Consider the following 17,935-nt stretch of genomic DNA (forward strand, 5'->3'; position numbering starts at 1 on the left):
GCTATTGGGAATGGACCACTGAGGAAAGAAGAACTGGTAATTCAGAAGAGATAAAAAAATGTTTAGGGGCACCTGGGTGGCTCAGTGGGTTAAAGCCTCTGCCTTCGGCTCAGGTCATGATCTCAGGGTCCTGGGATCGAGCCCCCATCGGGCTCTCTGCTCAGCGGGGAGCCTGCTTCCTCCTCTCTCTCTCTGCCTGCTTCTCTGCCTACTTGTGATCTCTCTCTGTCAAATAAATAAATAAAATCTTAAAAAAAAATATTTAAGAATAAAGTCCTTGAGAGACAGAGAGTTTAATACCCGCAGCCCAAGAACTAGGGTTGAATTTATACAGAGCAAAACACCTTCTCTCTTCCAACCACAGAGGAAGCAGAGAATATAGGTGCAGACACCAGTGGGATGATAAATTTAGTGATGCTAAAGTGAGGGTATCCCTGTGTTACTTCTTCTACTCTCTCAGTGAACTGTAAGAGAAGAAATTGGGCAAAAGATGATGAGAAGAAGAGAGAGAATAATAGAAAACACTGGAGTGGAATGTCTTAGTTTTGTAATTAAAGAATACCATCAGGCACATATACGGCTAAATTTACCATACATATGGCTAGATTGTATTTCTGTTGTTAATAATACCTATGAAAAGAACTTAGAGTCTGTCCTTTTTGCTCCCCTTTATGGTGAAATATTAGCAGCAAGAAGTTTTTGTTGTATAGCAATAAAGAATTATAAGCTGCTCAATATTTCTTTCTTTTCATTTAAAGCTAGATCTAATTCTTTCAACAATAAACAACTGTCCCATTAGTAGGATGTGACTTTGTTTTCTTTGATCTTGTAATGGCATAAGATTCTACTGAGACTGTACACCATAGTGGTTAAAACTCTTGTTTCTTGAATTAAAATCCCCATTCTGCTAAGAGCAAGCTCTTAGCATCACTGAGTCTCATTTTACCCACTTAAAAATGGAAATGATAATAATACTTCATAAGGATTTGGTGTTTTAGATTAAGAGTATAAACTTCACTTTTAGCCTCATGCTTTGGAAGATATATGTTCTCAATAGAGATAGCAATCATTACTATCATTTTTTATTGGAATCTCTTCTAAATTAACTGTTCTTCATGTTTAACTGCTTCTCTTTCTTAGATACACAGAGTTTATTTAGTTTGACACAATATATACCTGTGGATAAGACAGATACATTGATAGTTGTGCAACTGTGTTTAGTAAAACACTAATTAGATTTAAATTCAAATGTTGTCAATATATAGCCCTTTGGATTGCTGCATCAGCATGATAGGTAGATGCTCTTTCGATTTTAAAATGACACTTAAAGTTTAATAACATATTTTAGAAATTTCACTTTAAGTAATCATATCAATAAAGTTTTATAATGTAGTCTACATGTTAAGCATTTTTTTATTTCAAAGACAATAACATTTTTATTTGAGAAATGTCCTTGGATACGTTTTCATGTCTACATTTCCACTTCAACCACTGTAAATAACTGTGTGATGTTGAGCAAGTTTCTTATCCCTTGTAAGCCTGAATTTTCTTACTGGAAAAATACCAACTACTAGAGAATTGTAGTACTTGGACTTTTTCCTCAATCAAATGAAAAACAGCTCATAACACAGGATTTGAAAGATAGTGTCCAAAAATATTACATATTAACTATTCACATTGTTTAGTTATATAATTTTTCCCTGTGACTATTATCATTTCTATGGAATAGTCATCTAGTATAAAGAGAGGAATTTACAGTAGCCACTTAATGAATCAAATTCTAGAATAACCATTAATATAAATGGCCAGTCCTTTTGAGGGGAGAGAAACAAAGAAGGGCAGTTATCTTTTATTGTCAATTAATAAGGTTTGTAAGTTCAATCCAAGCTATATTTGGATATTATATAATATATATAAATAGCCTACTATGTGTCATTTCCAGAATGTTCCTTTCATGGTATCATTATAGGTGACACACCAGGTTAAGACCCTTTATCTTTGTTGGAATTTCTGTTTATATATATATGTTAGAAAAAAATCAGGAATGAATGACACACGTCAACCTAATAGAACAAGTACAGATGTTTACTCCATCAATTAAATTTGAAACAATTTAAAAAATGAAGAAAATAAATAGAAATCACTCATGTTAATACATTGGTGATAAGTGTATTGGTGATAAGTGTATAAGTGACATATGTATATTTAATTTGCTTGAAGGAGTTGCTAAATTAAAGTACTTAATTACAAAACAGTCTTTATTACATAGAAACGTGTTGCATATTATTCCGGAATAGGAAAATAAAAAGAATCAAAGATCTACTTAAAAATTTATTTAACAAAAAGAAAAAGCAAATAAGAATTATAAATTCTGACAATTTTATGTTCTACAAAAGTGAAAAATTAATATCAAATAAAAATTATCTATTTTTATATATGTGACTAATACCTTAAGCTCTAGAATTATAAAACTGCTAATTTAACTATTCTAATTACGTGAGATTACCTCTAATTCCCAAGGAGATATTGTATGGCTCCTTAAGTGGTTATTTATTTTCTTCAATGGTTATAACTTCTATTCAATACAGAAAACAAGAATGATTGATACTAAAATTATTATAATTTTGCCCACAGAGTATACCCAGTATGGAGATCAAACTTGGAATACATAAAGTAAATAAAAGACAACAGCATTCACACCAAATAATTGTTCCTGTACATATCTAACTAGTTGCTTTTAGAACTCAAATAATTCCAAGCAAGGGGGAAAAAAAAATACACACACACACACACACACACACACACACACACATATATATATATCATCAGTCTTTCTTTAAGCCTCATCATTTTCTACTGTGCTTTAAAATATTAACCTAATTTGTTTATTAATTGAGAGAAAAAGGAACAATATGTGTTCACCACCTCTCTTCAAGTTAAGCAGACCCAAAGGCAAAGCCATATTTTCAGAAACTATATGTTCATTATCATATCAAAGTCATCTTATTTTAACCACTTTTCACATTGAAAGTTGATCACATTTCTTATTTATGTCAATTCTTTCCCAACAAAACCATCTTAAAAATAAATCTCATAAGTAGAACATCACTCCCCACTAATATATTGTAAAACAAGTACATGTATCAGTTTCTTTTGGCTGAAAACCATCCCAGAGCAATTCAAGAAAACCTTAATGACTCAGTTTATTACAAAAATACTGCACAAGAAGATCTCTATCAATACTGGAAGAGTCTGTGATGCACTGGAGATGCTCTGTAAGGGACACACAGGCATTACAGAACAAATTCACTTTCATACTTGAACCAAGTCCCTGCCCCATTCCCTCAATATTCTCTAGTATTGATTTGTTATTAACAACTAAAAACAACTGTTTCAAAAAGAATTCCTATGAAGATAAATTTAAATTTTTAGGATGGTTCAAATTTATGACAGCTCTAGCTTTTATAGTTATCAATATATATAATCCCTACCTTTCCCATAATTTCTTAGTGGGGTTTGTTATTTTATTTCATTATCTATTTTATTTTACTTTATTGAGGAGAAAAAATGCATCTCTGGAACAGTTGCAGGTACAAAAGGACAGTCTAGTATAACATTTAAGTATTTGGGTTCTAAGACAGATTTGGGTTCAGATCTTGCTTCTGTACTCTTTAGTTTTTGTGGTACTGGACAGGTTACTTAATCTCTCTAAACTTTAGTTTTCTCACCTCTACAATAAGAATAATAATGACACTTGTCTCATAAGGTTGTTAGGAATATTCAAGGAATTATATACATAAAGTCCCTGCCCATAGTCATTGCTCAGAAACATTATTTTATCAGAAAAATGAAACAAAAATCTTGTCTTTTTATAATACATATAAAGATACATAGCTTTTCCTTCATTTAAGTGATCAGTAAAATTATATTTGTTGTCCACATTTTGTAACTCTTAAAATTGTAACCCTTTAAAAATTAACTTTCTTAGTCTGCTGAAAAAGTAAACAAAATATATGTATATTACATATGCATATATGAATGGTCACTTTTTTGTTATTACTGCGTTTTATTTTATTTTTAAAGATTTTCTTTGAGAGATAGAGGGCATGCAGCTGCACATACATGACGTGGGAGAGGGAGTGGGTGAGGGAAAGAATCTCAAGCAGAATTGGTGCTGAGCTCAGAGTCTACAGGGTGCTTGATCTCAGGACCTTGAGATCATTATCTGAACCAAAACCAAGATTTGGATACTCAACTGAATGAGCCACTTATGTGCCTTTTTTTTTTTTTTTAACAGATTCTCTCTCTCTCTTTTTTTTTTTTTTTTTTTTTTTTTTTTAAGTAGGCTCTATGTTGGGCATGGAGCCCAACACGGGGATTGAACTCATGACCCTGAGATCAGGACCTGAGCTGAGATCAGGAGTCACTTGATAACACTTAACAGAGTTATTACTTTTTATTCGGTGTCAGGTTTAATATCCCACCAATATCCTTTCTTTGTTCCTCAAGTTTTTTTACTTGATATGTTCATTTTGATTCCCACACAATATTAAGAGTCAGATCATTACAATACTGTGTATAGATTCCCTGATTTCTTTATTGCATATGTGTATTAGGTGAGCTACAACAAGTTTACTAGACAGATTAATAGATTGACATATTGAAGAACCTATCTATCCATCATCTATCTATCTAACTATCACCTATCTATCTATCTATGTATCTATCTATGTATCTATCTATCATCCTTTATCTGTTTCTACCTAGGTACCCACTCAGGATGTTCATAGCAGAATTTCATTTCTGGTACCACCACTATGCAAAATAATTTGAAAGTCTGTACAATTCTATTTGTGTCTGCTTATTTCCTCTTTGTATTCTTAGAATCTAGCATGATACTTGGGATCTATTAAGTTATAAGTGAATGAATGAGTGACTATCAGTTGTGTGTCTGTAATCCAGCAGTTTGTGTCATTAGTTTAATATGCAATTAAAAAAAATAATTTATACAAGTGCTGCATCCTACATTTATGATTGTAGTTTAATAATGGTTTAAGTGGAAATTTTAATAGCTTCTTTGTCTTGATACTTAATTGCCATATGCTTTAGGGTAAATCTACTTTATGGTAATTCAAAATAATATTTTGTTCCATTAACCTGAATAATTGGAGTTTCTATTGTTAAATGTGTCATATAATGGATATAGAAGAACAGTAGCCTCATATTGCTCTCCTTTTCTCTAACGATTTTTAAATTTTTTTTATTTTTAAACACTTTTACATGCAACTAGTTGTAAGAAATAGAGACCTTGTATACTCTTCACCCAGTTTCCTGCAATGACACTTCTTGCATAAGTATGACACAATATCCCAGCCAGAAAATTGACTTTGATACAATCTGTCACTTAAACTTTATGAATTTTACATATATCTCTGTGTTTATGTTTATTTTGCTCTATGTAGACTTGTATGACTACCACCACCATGATAATGACACAGTACAGTTCATCACAAGCATCCCTTGTGTTATCTTTGCCTTCCATCCCCTCCCCCTACAACTTCTGGTGCCCACTAACATGTTTTTCAACTTTCTGATTTTTGTCTCTTCAATGATGTTACATAAATAAAGTCATACAGTATGCAACCATTTGATTTTGTATTTTTTCACTCTTCATAATTCCTTTCAGATCCATTTAAGTTGTCATGTGTATTGTCATTCCTTTTTATTGCTGAGTAATATTCCTTGGTATGAATACACAGTTTAACTAATCACTTGTTGAAGGATATTTGGGTTCTTCCTACTCTTTATCTTCTATGAATAAATACGTATGTGATCCTAAGTCCTTACCTCTCTGGGATAAATGTACAAGAGTGTAATTACCGAGCTGTATGGTAAACACATTAGTCTTACAAGAAACTACCATACTTCTTTTCAGAGTGGCTGTAGAATTTTATATTTCCAACAGCAATGCCTGAGTAATTTCATTTTCTCCAGAACCTTGCCAGCATTCAGTGATCTTATTTTTTATTCTAGTTGATCTGATAGGTATATAGTAATATCTCATTGCAGTTTTAATTTGCATTTTCCTAATGGTTAATGATGTTAAACAAATCTTTTCATGTACCATCCACTATCCTCTTCATTGAAATGTCTTTTGTCCATAATTGAATGTTTTTAATTGAATGTTTTTTCTTCTTCCTCTCCCTGGACCACACTTGAGTTTTAAGAGTTCTTTATATATTCTAGATACAAGTCCTTTATGGAATAGATCTGTTGCAGAGAAAACTCTCCGTGGCTTTCTTTTCATCCTCTGCACAGTCTTTCACAGAGCATCTAATAATTTTCAGGAAATCTATTCTTGAGCTACTAAAATGTCATGTCTCTTCTTGAAACAAATTAGCACACAAATTAACAACAACAACAAAAACAATTAAAATTAGTTTTTTGTGTAGGGATTGAAAAATTGACTCAAACATTTTATAAGTTAAATTTCTAAAAGCACATAGATATGAGGACGGTTCTAAACTGTAAGGTCTGGAACTTTGAAACTGATTTTGGTAGCATCAAAATTAAAGGTTTATTTCTGTCTTTTGATAGGTTCTGTTGCCACTGCATGTCGTGACCCAGGGGTTCCCATGAATGGGACTCGAAATGGGGATGGACGAGAACCTGGGGACACTGTTGTTTTTCAATGTGACCCAGGCTATGAGCTTCAAGGAGAAGAAAGAATAACCTGTATTCAGGTAGAAAATCGATACTTCTGGCAGCCCAGCCCACCAGTCTGTATAGGTATGAATTAAAGAATAATTAACATTTTCTGTATGTATAAAACAATGGATAAAATGGGTATTGATGTTATTAAGAACAATATTCTTGAATGGTTTTATATAGGTCTAAGATTTCAGAAATCTATGAAACTTCAAAATAATGCACAAAATTTTAAATGATCATAATTTTTTCCCAAAGAAAGAGTCCAAAATTGCATTAGATTCTTAATGGTTTGAAGACCCTAACCAAAAAAAAAAAAAAAAAAAAGTTATAGTTCTTGAAAAATCTAAATTCTCCCTTACTTACTATATAAATGTAGTTACCCACTGCTTTTAAAATTTAAAGAATAGATTCAGATTCTGAATTTAAAGTGGGCCAGTTCAGCACCTAGGTGGCTCAGTGGGTTAAGCATTTGCCTTCTGCTCAGGTTATGATCTCAGGGTCTTAGAATTGAGCCCCGCATTGGGCTCTCTGCTCAGTGGAGAGACTGCCTACCCCTCTCTCTCTCTGCCTACTTGTGATCTTGCTCTCTCTGTCAAATAAATAAATAAACAAATAAATAAATAAATAAAATGGGCCAATTCATCTTGTGTCTCTAATAGCTATTTCTTTTTTTTTTTTTTTTAAGATTTTATTTACTTATTTGACAGAAAGAGATCACAAGTAGGCAGAGAAGCAGGCAAAGAGAGAGGAAGGGCAGCAGGCTCCCGGCTGAGCAGAGAGCTCAATGTGGGGCCCCATCCCAGGACCCTGGGATCATGACCTGAGCCAAAGACAGAGGCTTTAACACACTGAGCCACCCAGATGCCCCTCTGATAGCTATTTCTTATAAGAAAGAAAATTTTATTGAAACTTAAGTTTGAGTTTAGTTTCAAAGCTTTGGCTCTACATTCAATTCATGAATACTAAAATATGTTTTTATTTTGATAATCTAAGGATTTACAGCAGCTTGGTTCATACTTCTATGTGCCTTTTGCCTCCATGGTCTGTTTTTGATTCTCCAAGTTGGACTCTAGAAAATTAAGATACATATTATATCTCTATTGGCATGAGAAAAGTTAGCACAAAACCTACTGTATAATCTTTTAAAAATCTTATTACTAAGTTTTTAAAATTAAAATTGTCTTATCTGAAACAATTTATCTCAAGTGCATTAGAACAGTCATCATGAATTTATAATAGAATTTGACCAAAGTATTTTCTCTCTATTCAAAATCTCATTTCTTTATATATTCTCCTTACTGTACTGTAAGCAACTTGAGAGAAGATTCCAAATTCATTCATTCCTTGTTCATGATTGTATTTCTTATAGTATTCAGCATATGCAAATCTAGCACATTTAGGAAACAAAACCTTATCTTTATTCACTTATATCATAAATTATTCACTTAAATCATAAATGCATTTTCAGTAATCATTTCATAGTGGTTTTTGAGTCACATGGTTATAGGAAAAGTGTTTAGTACCTCAGTCAGAAGGGAACAAACTCAAGCACTCAATTTAGATTCTTTTTACCCCCATCTTATAACTTCATATGCAAGAGTTGCAAGCTCAAATTCATTAATCATTCAGTGTGTCCTAGGCATTGTTCTAAATATGGAGGTCTTAGCAGTAAAACACAACAGAGAAGTTCCCTGTTCTTATGAACCTACTGATTAGTGAAGTGAAAGCTTAAAATATATATATATATGTATATATACATATATATATATTCACATCATATTTTCTGTCTTTTACATGTTGGCACTTTAAAAACACTTAATGCATAAAGCAAGCCACATCTAAAGGCTCAAACCAGCCAGGGAGTAATGAAGGTTTTAGACTTCTGTAGAAAATGAAACAGATAACAAGAAAAAAGCTTATTAAAGAAACTTAAAAAAAAAAAGGCACAAAATAAGTGCATAGCTTGAACCAGTTCAAATTTAGCCATATTCACATTTACTCTTCATTATTTCCATTTCACACGTACGTTGTTCTTCATGTACCACTGCTAGATTCTAGATCATCAATCATTGATTAATTTACATTTACTATAAGTACACTTACAAAAACAAGGACTAAAATATAGGTAAGAAACACATTTTCAAAGAAAGAGAATGAACTTTCCATTTGTTTGTTTTCTATTCATTTAACCTAGAAAACATCCAATTAAATTAAAATACCGCATTCCAAACAATTGGAATTTGACTCTCTTATAAAGAGAATCATCATGTAAAGAAGAAATGATAGAATACTACAGACTTACTGTAGGAGTTTTTGATTTAGTGTAACTCTTCAAACTAGTTAAAGGGTGTTGTTTATTAGAATTACCAGAAGGCTATATAATGTCAAGTGTTACTATGCTTAGAATCCTAAAATATCCAACAGCTTTGTACTAAAATTCTAGGAAATACTAAAATACAAAACATAAAGGATGAAAGAATTTTGTGATGGGCTATTATAAAATTCCATTTGTAGATAAGACTTGAGCTTGCAAGTCCTAATTCTAGGGGAACAAATAGTGAAACACTAAATCTTTCTTAAATTGAGCAGGTTGCGAAAAGTTTTTTATGAATTACAGTGCTCTGTATTATTTTTTGGTAGGAAAAGATAGCTTGAGGAGAAGATACACATTAGAGCTTCTCTGAAGAAGAAAATAACCTAAAAAAAAAAAGTCTGAAAAATTGCTAAGACTGCACAAATCTTGACCTCTGAAACTGATAAGAAAGAATTCCATGATTGGAAATACTACGCCAAAGATTAAACCCTGAACTTTTTAGAAACTCCATAAGTCTATGTCTCAGACCCTGAAGTATAAAGCATTTTGGTTGCATATAGAAGTAGTTAGCCTTTAAGCAAGTACCAAATAGAAGGACGGCATCTTTAAGACAGTTAATGGAATTCATTCCAACAAAATTGACAGTGTGAAGATTACTTTGACGTTTCCAGAAGAAAAGTAGTAGCACTAGATATAAAGGTAAATAACAAAGACATTAGTGTGGGTGGGCTGCAAAGTCAGTATACACAAACAAACCTAAATGGGGCCAAAAAATTAAGATTGGGAAATAGTTATCAACAGTTGTCTGTGCAACTATCTCGTGAGAAACAACATTCAGAACAAACCATTTATGTCTAAATTCCATGGAACCTAACTAAAAATTTAATTCATAAATCCATTCAACTTAAGGAGAATCTTATGCTGGGTGCTTGATGATTAGATGCATAAAAATAGAAATATATTTTCCAAGTACTATTTAAAGTTTAGTATTTTTAAGGCAAAGAAAAATTTTATTTACTCAATGTTTGGAATACACAAATGTCAGATAATACCTCTGCTTGTTTCAGTGGCTTTTGTGGATTTCCAAAATCAACTATAACAATGAACTATACTGGGAAAACTTTGGTAAATAACTTAAATAATGGAATCAAAAGAATTTTTAGATGATCTTATACCTGAATTATAGTATGATCATGGAAAATATCCAGAAGATACTTAAAATATATGTAATATATTTTCCTATCTCTTTTAAAAAATTTCCCTATATCTTTTGTGATAAAGGATATAAACATATAAACATATATATGGACATGTGTGTGTGTATACATCTGACAATAAAAAGTCTAGGGTGCCTGGGTGGCTCAGTGGGTTAAACGTCTGCCTATGTCTGATGTCATGATTTCAGGGTCCTAGGATCAATCCCATGTTGGGCTCTCTGCTCTGCTGGGGAGTCTGTTTCTCCCCTAGACCCTGCTCATGCACTTTCTCTCACTCACTCTCTCTCTTACAAATAAATAAAATAAAATCTTAAAAAAAAAAAAGAAAAAAGGCCAGGGGCGCCTGGGTGGCTCAGTGGGTTAAGCCGCTGCCTTTGGCTCAGGTCATGATCTCAGGGTCCTGGGATCGAGTCCTGCATCGGGCTCTCTGCTCGGCGGGGAGCCTGCTTCCCTCTCTCTCTCTGCCTGCCTCTCCATCTACTTGTGATTTCTCTCTGTCAAGTAAATAAAAAAAAATCTTTAAAAAAAAAAAAAAAAAGGCCAATGTTCCCTGTGAAAGATAAGGAAAATTGAAACAAATTTGCTCTCCTGGGCTCCCAAATTACACATAATGCCACTACCCTAGTTTGAGGGGGCAAAAACACACACACACACAACATTTTGCTGTCATTCTGTCTTTTATACATATATACATACATTGTACATTTTCCATTTTTACACATATTTTTGTAATTTTTTGTAAATTCACATGTAAGTTTATAAATTCTAAAGGCAAAATATGCTATTATTTTTATCAAAATACATAGGTACAAATTAGATTGTTCATTCATCCCATTTATTTTTACTATTTTCTTAATACAAGGAGCCACTAGCAATTTCACAAACTTTTATGGAATGTGTAGTATGTGCTGAATCCCAGGTTTAAAACACCATACAAGACACAGTCTTGGGGCGCCTGGGTGACTCAGTGGGTTAAAGCCTCTGCTTTAGGCTCAGGTCATGATCTCGGGGTCCTGGGATCCAGCCCGGCATCGAGCTCTCTGCTTGGCGGGGAGCCTGCTTCCTCCTCTCTCTCTCTGCCTGCCTCTCTGCCTACTTGTGATCTCTGTCTGTCAAATAAATAAATAAAATCTTAAAAAAAAAAACCCACACCCTCTTTAGCTTACAGATTAATGATGAATGCAGACACCTGAATGTAATATTTAAGTACGTATGGTGAGGAAATTGATGGAGATAGAGGTTGTTGTGCATATGAGAGAAAGTTGAAGAGAGCTGAATTAGAGGCCAGGTTGGGAACTTCCAGGAAAACTTTCTGGAGGCAGTGGCAAATCCTGAAACATTATAGAGTTCTATACATGCAGAGGAGAAAAAACATTTCAGCAGAAATGGATAGCATGGGCAACCACATAGATGTGCCAGGAACTAGAAGGAGTTTGATGGCATCTGAGCATAAATTATGTGTCTAGAGTGGTGATTGATACAATTGGGAAGGTTGCAAGGATCAGGTCATAAAAACTGATTTGGAGCTGGGGCATTATCATGCAGGCGATGTGGAACAACTGCAGAATTATATGCATAAGCATAGTATGATTAGGTGTTTTATTGGGAGAAAGATGAATTAAAGGAAACCAGAGGCATGGGAAACAAGAAGCCATTGCAATAATTCAGGAGACAGGTAAGAATCAGATCTAAAAATATGATAGCAGGGAAGGAAAGAGGAATAGGTTGAAATATATCTATGAGGATCTGTAACTTAAGAGTCTTGATTGTGCTTCTTGATAGATTGGCGCATGGATTAAGCAAAGAAAAGAGAAGAATCTTAAGCCTCTAGCTTGGGAATATAGGTGGATGACAGCACTAATCAAACAGCTTAGAAATGCAAAAGAAGAAACAAATTTGAGTTGAAGTTTGGTTATGTCAGATGCTCTGTGTTTGATGTGCCTGTATGTTATCAGGTAGAGATAGCTAGTGAGCATTTGGGTATATGGCTTAGAATTTGAAAATTGGATATGGTCAATATGGAAAAATGTAACAGTACAAATATCAGAGATGACTAGGAAAAGAACTCAGGAGAATACTACAATTATAAGATGAAGTAGAAGAAGACACAGATTGCAATAAAACTGAGGTCTGTACAAAGACACTAGAAGAAAATTAGAAGTGGAGTTCCAACAAGGAGAGTGAATTTAAGGTGAAAGTCAACCCTGAAGAAAGGCTGCAAATATGATGAGAAAAATAAAATGAATCAATACAAAAGGCATTCCAAGCTAGGCTAGGAAGTGATTGTGTTGGGGGCAAGGATGCTGAGGGAGATAGCAATGTTTGGAGAGGGAACAAGAGGTGCGAAGAACCTAATAAAGCATCTAGAGTCCATAAGGAACAAAAGGGCTATTGTGTCTCTGTAAATACAATTTAAAAGAAAAACAATTTTAAACCCAAAGATAAGTTTTCTCAGGATGAAGACTTAGCTGCTTTTCTTGGAGATTTTTTTTTTCCTGGTGGTGAACTGCTTTGTTAATCATGTTAGTCGACCTATAAGTAAATACAGCACCCAAGTGAAGAAAGAGCCAATGAGATTAGACCTCCTTTTCAAAAGACATCATTGTAAAAATAAAACAAAAACTAAAACAAAAAAAACCAACAAATCATAAATAAGGAGAGACTTCTATTTATAAAGAACTATTGCAGTTTGGGTATTGTCAGGGGAACCATTGTGATAGGGAGAACAGGGTGACCCTAAGATCTACAAGCATCTCAAGAGTTAGGTAAAAGGGATTTTTCTTGTATACAGTGGAGTATATAAGACTAGGAAGAACCAGGTATAGGGAAATGGGATGAAAGGGTGGCTCAGTCCATTAGTAGAGCAGAGAATGATGTCTTCCAAGCCCATCCTGTCCTCAGGAGGTATTGTGTGCTGGCTCAAGAATGAGGGTGGATCAGAGTTCAAGGGCTCTGAGGAAGGATGGAAGCCTAACCAAAGTTGGGTTATGACCATGTTATTCTGATTAATGAGTATGAATTCAGCTAATCATTTGAGTTAAAGAATGGGAATCTATAGGGTCTTATCATAGGAAAATAAGGGAGTTTCTTTCAAGGGTCCTACCTAAGACATGCTAAGTGAGTTTTATCTTAGTCACACAGGGAAGCGTGGTTCCTCACAGTAAGGCCATTTAACCAAACACAAAAGGGTGAAGGCATTTCTTCATCATTAGGTAAACCTCAACATTTTCAGTTGAAAAAAAAAAAGTGAAAATAAACTGGTCATAAGGAATTCTGTTTTATTTTTTGGATGAAAGATTTCTGAACATGTCTGTGGACAAAGGGGATTAATCCAGAGAGACTGAAGGTGATAAATGGACCAAGATTCCAGAGAAGGAAGAGCGATTATGTGACCTGGTTGAGGGTATTATCCTGGTTAATAGGAGGGGATCTATACTCTCTGATTATAGAGAAAAATATTCAGGAGACACTGAAATTTGAAGAGGGAGAACTATAGAAAGCTGACATATTTATGTCTAATCATTTGATAAAATCTATAAAGATGTGCAGATGATAGGTAAGCACTGGTGAATTAATTAAGTCTGAGCAAATAAATATCCTCAGTAGAGTAGGGGCTAAAGGCATCTACTGTCACTGAGATGCTGAGGTAAGGGTAGTGGAGGGGCATGCACTAGCGGAGGAGAAATGCACTAGCAGACATCCATAATTTACATGGCAGATATTACCAAATTATAGTGATGATTTTGCATATCTATACTCAGGCAAAGAACAGAGATCTGCAATGTTGCTAGAACCAAAACTTTCCTTCTTCCAAAACTGGCTCGATGCTGTCAAAAGGATCTAAAAAGTCTGATAACTGAATGATAAAATTTATATGAGAAAACTATAATTTTAAAACTCAAATAAGAGAAGAATGTTGGTGTGCTGATTATATGTCTGAGATATCACGAGAACATGGTCTGAATCCTTCTCTCCTGTGTGTGTTTGTGTGTGTGTGTGTGTGTGTGTGTGTGTATTTATATCTCCACTGTCCCACTTTATCACTGGAGTCCTCCCTATCTTCATGGCTCTATTTTTTCTGAAGCTGCCAATTCTATATGATATATTATTTTTGATCATAAACTGTTAAACACAGACTTCAACAATAATCCCTTAAAGAATGTGTTCTTTGAATTTCCCTGACATGTTTTAGAACCTCTTCAGTGAAGTGTTACAGAAACCTTTGTTTGGGGCTGTAATAACTGTAGTATCTGTCTATTTTCATCAACAAGTCAGACAACTAGAATTTAGGGAGATGAAAACATGCGTATAAGAGTGTTTTGTTGTATAGTGCTGTAGGTTCACAGGTAATTATCTATTCTCACTCATTCACTATTGTCAAAAAATCTTCCTCCATAAATACATTTTAAGAAGGTACCAGGGAAGACGTGAAAATGAGCCAAGTATCTCATGTCCCATTATTCTACTTATTATTAGAGATTTCGTTTTGCTTTGTTTTGTTTCTAACTTTTCCTTGCAAGCTTCATATTTGTTCTCAGCAACCATGGAAAAACCATCTGTACCCTTCTTCTCAATGCTTACCTTTTTTTTTTTTTTTTTTTTTTTTAAGATTTTATTCACTTACTTGAGAGGGAGAGAAAAAGAGAGCATGAGAGGGGAGAAAGTCAAAGGTCAAAGGGAAAGTAAACTCTCCGCTTAGCAGGGAGCCTAATACGGGACTTGATTCCCAGACTCCACGATCAACTGGAGTCGAACCAACTGAGCCACCCAGGCACCCAATGCTTATCTTTTACATGAAACAAAATAGTATTAGAAAGGGAGAGAAGTACATGTGTAATTTCTTCTTGTCTTTTGAAGCCAGTGAAGAAGATAAATTCAATATAACTATGTACATATGTCTTTAATACCTTAATGGTCTTTCTTGAAAGACAATACAGTATTCTCAACCATCCAATACTAGAAAAAGTCAGATGTGTATGAAATCTTCTGAATTTTTTAGAGAAGTGTTTACACAAATATTGATAGCTAATAAATTTTATTCATCACTTAAGGATTTGTTTGTTTGTTTGTTTGTTTCAATTAAAGCACCCTGTGGAGGCAATTTAACAGGATCTTCAGGCTTTATTCTTTCACCAAACTTCCCTCATCCATATCCTCATAGCAGGGACTGTGACTGGACCATCACCGTCAACACAGACTATGTTATCTCCTTGGCATTTATCAGGTGAGTCCTTGTACCTTCCCACATTTAAAAAAAAAATCTTTTCTTGTCATTTTACCTTAGCATTTACACTAGGTGAAGTTTTTTCTTTTTTCTGTATATGATATTTTAATTAATTTTCATTAATTCCAGTACTAATACTTTGCAATCAGCAGTTTGTAGCCTTCTGTAATTGTACAGAGGCCAGTGTAGTTTTGAAGGCTAGTGGGTGAGCCTCCTCACCAGATTTCAGTGTAGAGGAAGCATGTTAAAGGTCAAGTGGTTTATTGTCTTTCAAGAAATGTGATCTCTTTATAACCCTTCCTCTCTCCCTGTATTTATCATTGCTGCTTCAAAAAATTCAGTTTTTCCCAAACTTCAAGATGGAAAGGTCAATATTTCCAGGATATTTTTCTCCTATTTGTGTGCCACCCAAAATCTTTTTGTAGCATCTCAGTACCCCTATGTGCAACATTACCTTTCAGCTTGTGAAAACATGTATTCTACCTGTTATTTTTATGGTGATCTCATTAAGTCAAGCTGATGGAGAAGAGATGCATCATTCCCATATGATTTCTCAGCATAACTTGTCTCATGATAGAGCTTTACATGGGAGTGTTCCAGAATTTACATTTGTCAGTTAGTAACGTCAGTAGCTGGGTAAGTTTAGTAATGAAACGGCAGAGGATTCAGCTTCCTGTGTGGGAAAGAAGGTGGCTGACTTTGAGCTCAAACTCTGCCACCACATTCTGTGTTACCTTGAGATAGGCTATTTTTTGGAATAAACCTGTTTCTTCACATGGAACTTACACTTATTGTCACAAAACCTGGTCTAACATTTTCCCTTAATATTTCAAGGGGAGGGGCTAGGAATCAGCAACTCAAAGAGTTCTTTAAGTAGAAAAGTTCCTAACCTTCAGTGTCCAAGATTGATCTGCTTGACTCTAATAACACAATCCCTCCTGCTGGTGTGTTAAAGCTGCTTGGTATTTATGTAAAATATTAAGGTTCAATATGTACTTTTTTTTCTAATATATTGAAACCAGGTTTAAAAACAGTTGGAACTCACCTGGTACCCCAACCTCCCACCCCCAAAAGCACATACCCTCCCCAATGTCCATAACCCTACCCCCCTTCTCCCAACCCCCCTCCCCCCAGCAACCCACAGTTTGTTTCGTGAGATTAAGAGTCACTTATGGTTTGTTTCCCTCCCTATCCCGTCTTGTTTCATGGAACTCATAAAAATTTATAAAAGTGCATATAGGCAGACTTTTTATTTCTATAATTTGTAGTAATACATTGATAATTGGTGGTAACAAAGTAACAGTAATGACAATGTTAGTTATATGCCAGGACCCAGCTATAAGACAACTTGCTGAGGTTATTATACTCATTTTTACAGTTGAAGAAATGGCAGTACAGACATTAAAAATGTCAATTTGAATGATATAGGCCTTAGTGGGCTTACGGAATTATTGTAGTTAATAAATGAGTGGTGGAAGGCTGTATTAGATGAAACATGTGACCTAAATTTGATTTCCAGCTGTGTCATTTATTATGTGACCCTTGGGAGATCACTGACATTCAGAGCCTTCGTGTACTCATTGGGAAAATGGAAATTATAATCCCTTCCTTATACCACAGGATTATTGAGAAGACCAAGTTAATATTTATGAAATTGCCTTATAAAATAGAATGTACTATTAGAATGTACTCTACTTTTTTTTTTTTTATTTCAGGAGAAATAGTCATTACAGCTAAGATTTTGTTTTATTCTCATTTTTAAAGAAGTTACAAAGTAGTATTTTGAAGTACTTATTTAGGCCCAAACTAGAAATTAAAACAAACTAGAAATTAAAAACAAATGGGCTTCATTCCATTGTTAAATAGGCTTTTGGGTTTCTGAGGATAATACATACAGCTATATCATTTATAAAGCCCTTGCATCTAGTGATTCTGCCAACAATGACCTAGGTAAGGTAGTTGTAATACTCATTAAATCTTAGTGTTGAAAGAAAAGTAGTTTGGAAATATTGTGTTTTGACCCAGAAGAAGGGTAATAAGTAACAAAGTAAGGCCTTATCTTTTGATTTTTCCTAAATGACACAAAAATTACCAAAATTTAGGCCTTACATTCCACCAAAAGATTTCAAGAGGAATGAACTGATCTAGCTTTAATGAAGATAGATATTGAATAAATTAAACAATAGAACAGTGTGGTGGTCCCCTAAATTTCTCATGTTATGAGGCACCTTATTTATTGAAAGTTTGGAAACCATGTATCATACCAGTCTTTCTTCACTGTTTATGCACAAGTAAACTACCTGGATTCCTGTCCCTTATACATACATAAGTAAAGACTTAGAAGTGTGGAAATTTAACCTCTATAAACTCAGTAGATTTGGAAAGAACATTTCTTACCTAACAAGTTTCTTATTTATATGCAAAGATGATGAAATTTGACAAGATAATTTTTTCACTGATCCATATTTA

The 17,935-nt window shown here is 34.1% G+C and overlaps 1 protein-coding gene across 1 annotated transcript in view; it reads left to right on the forward strand.

The window, feature by feature from the left end:
* Window positions 1-17,935, forward strand: part of CSMD3 (CUB and Sushi multiple domains 3) — a 1,253,935-nt gene that overhangs the window by 956,034 nt on the left and 279,966 nt on the right. Inside the window, exons 28-29 of the mRNA XM_044245069.1 lie at window positions 6,598-6,789; window positions 15,328-15,466. Of these exons, the coding sequence (XP_044101004.1) occupies window positions 6,598-6,789; window positions 15,328-15,466 (331 nt within the window). The remainder of the gene's footprint in view (window positions 1-6,597; window positions 6,790-15,327; window positions 15,467-17,935) is intronic.

The sequence above is a fragment of the Neovison vison genome, chromosome 4, assembly GCF_020171115.1.
Source record: "Neovison vison isolate M4711 chromosome 4, ASM_NN_V1, whole genome shotgun sequence".
Taxonomy (NCBI): Eukaryota; Metazoa; Chordata; class Mammalia; order Carnivora; family Mustelidae; genus Neogale; species Neogale vison.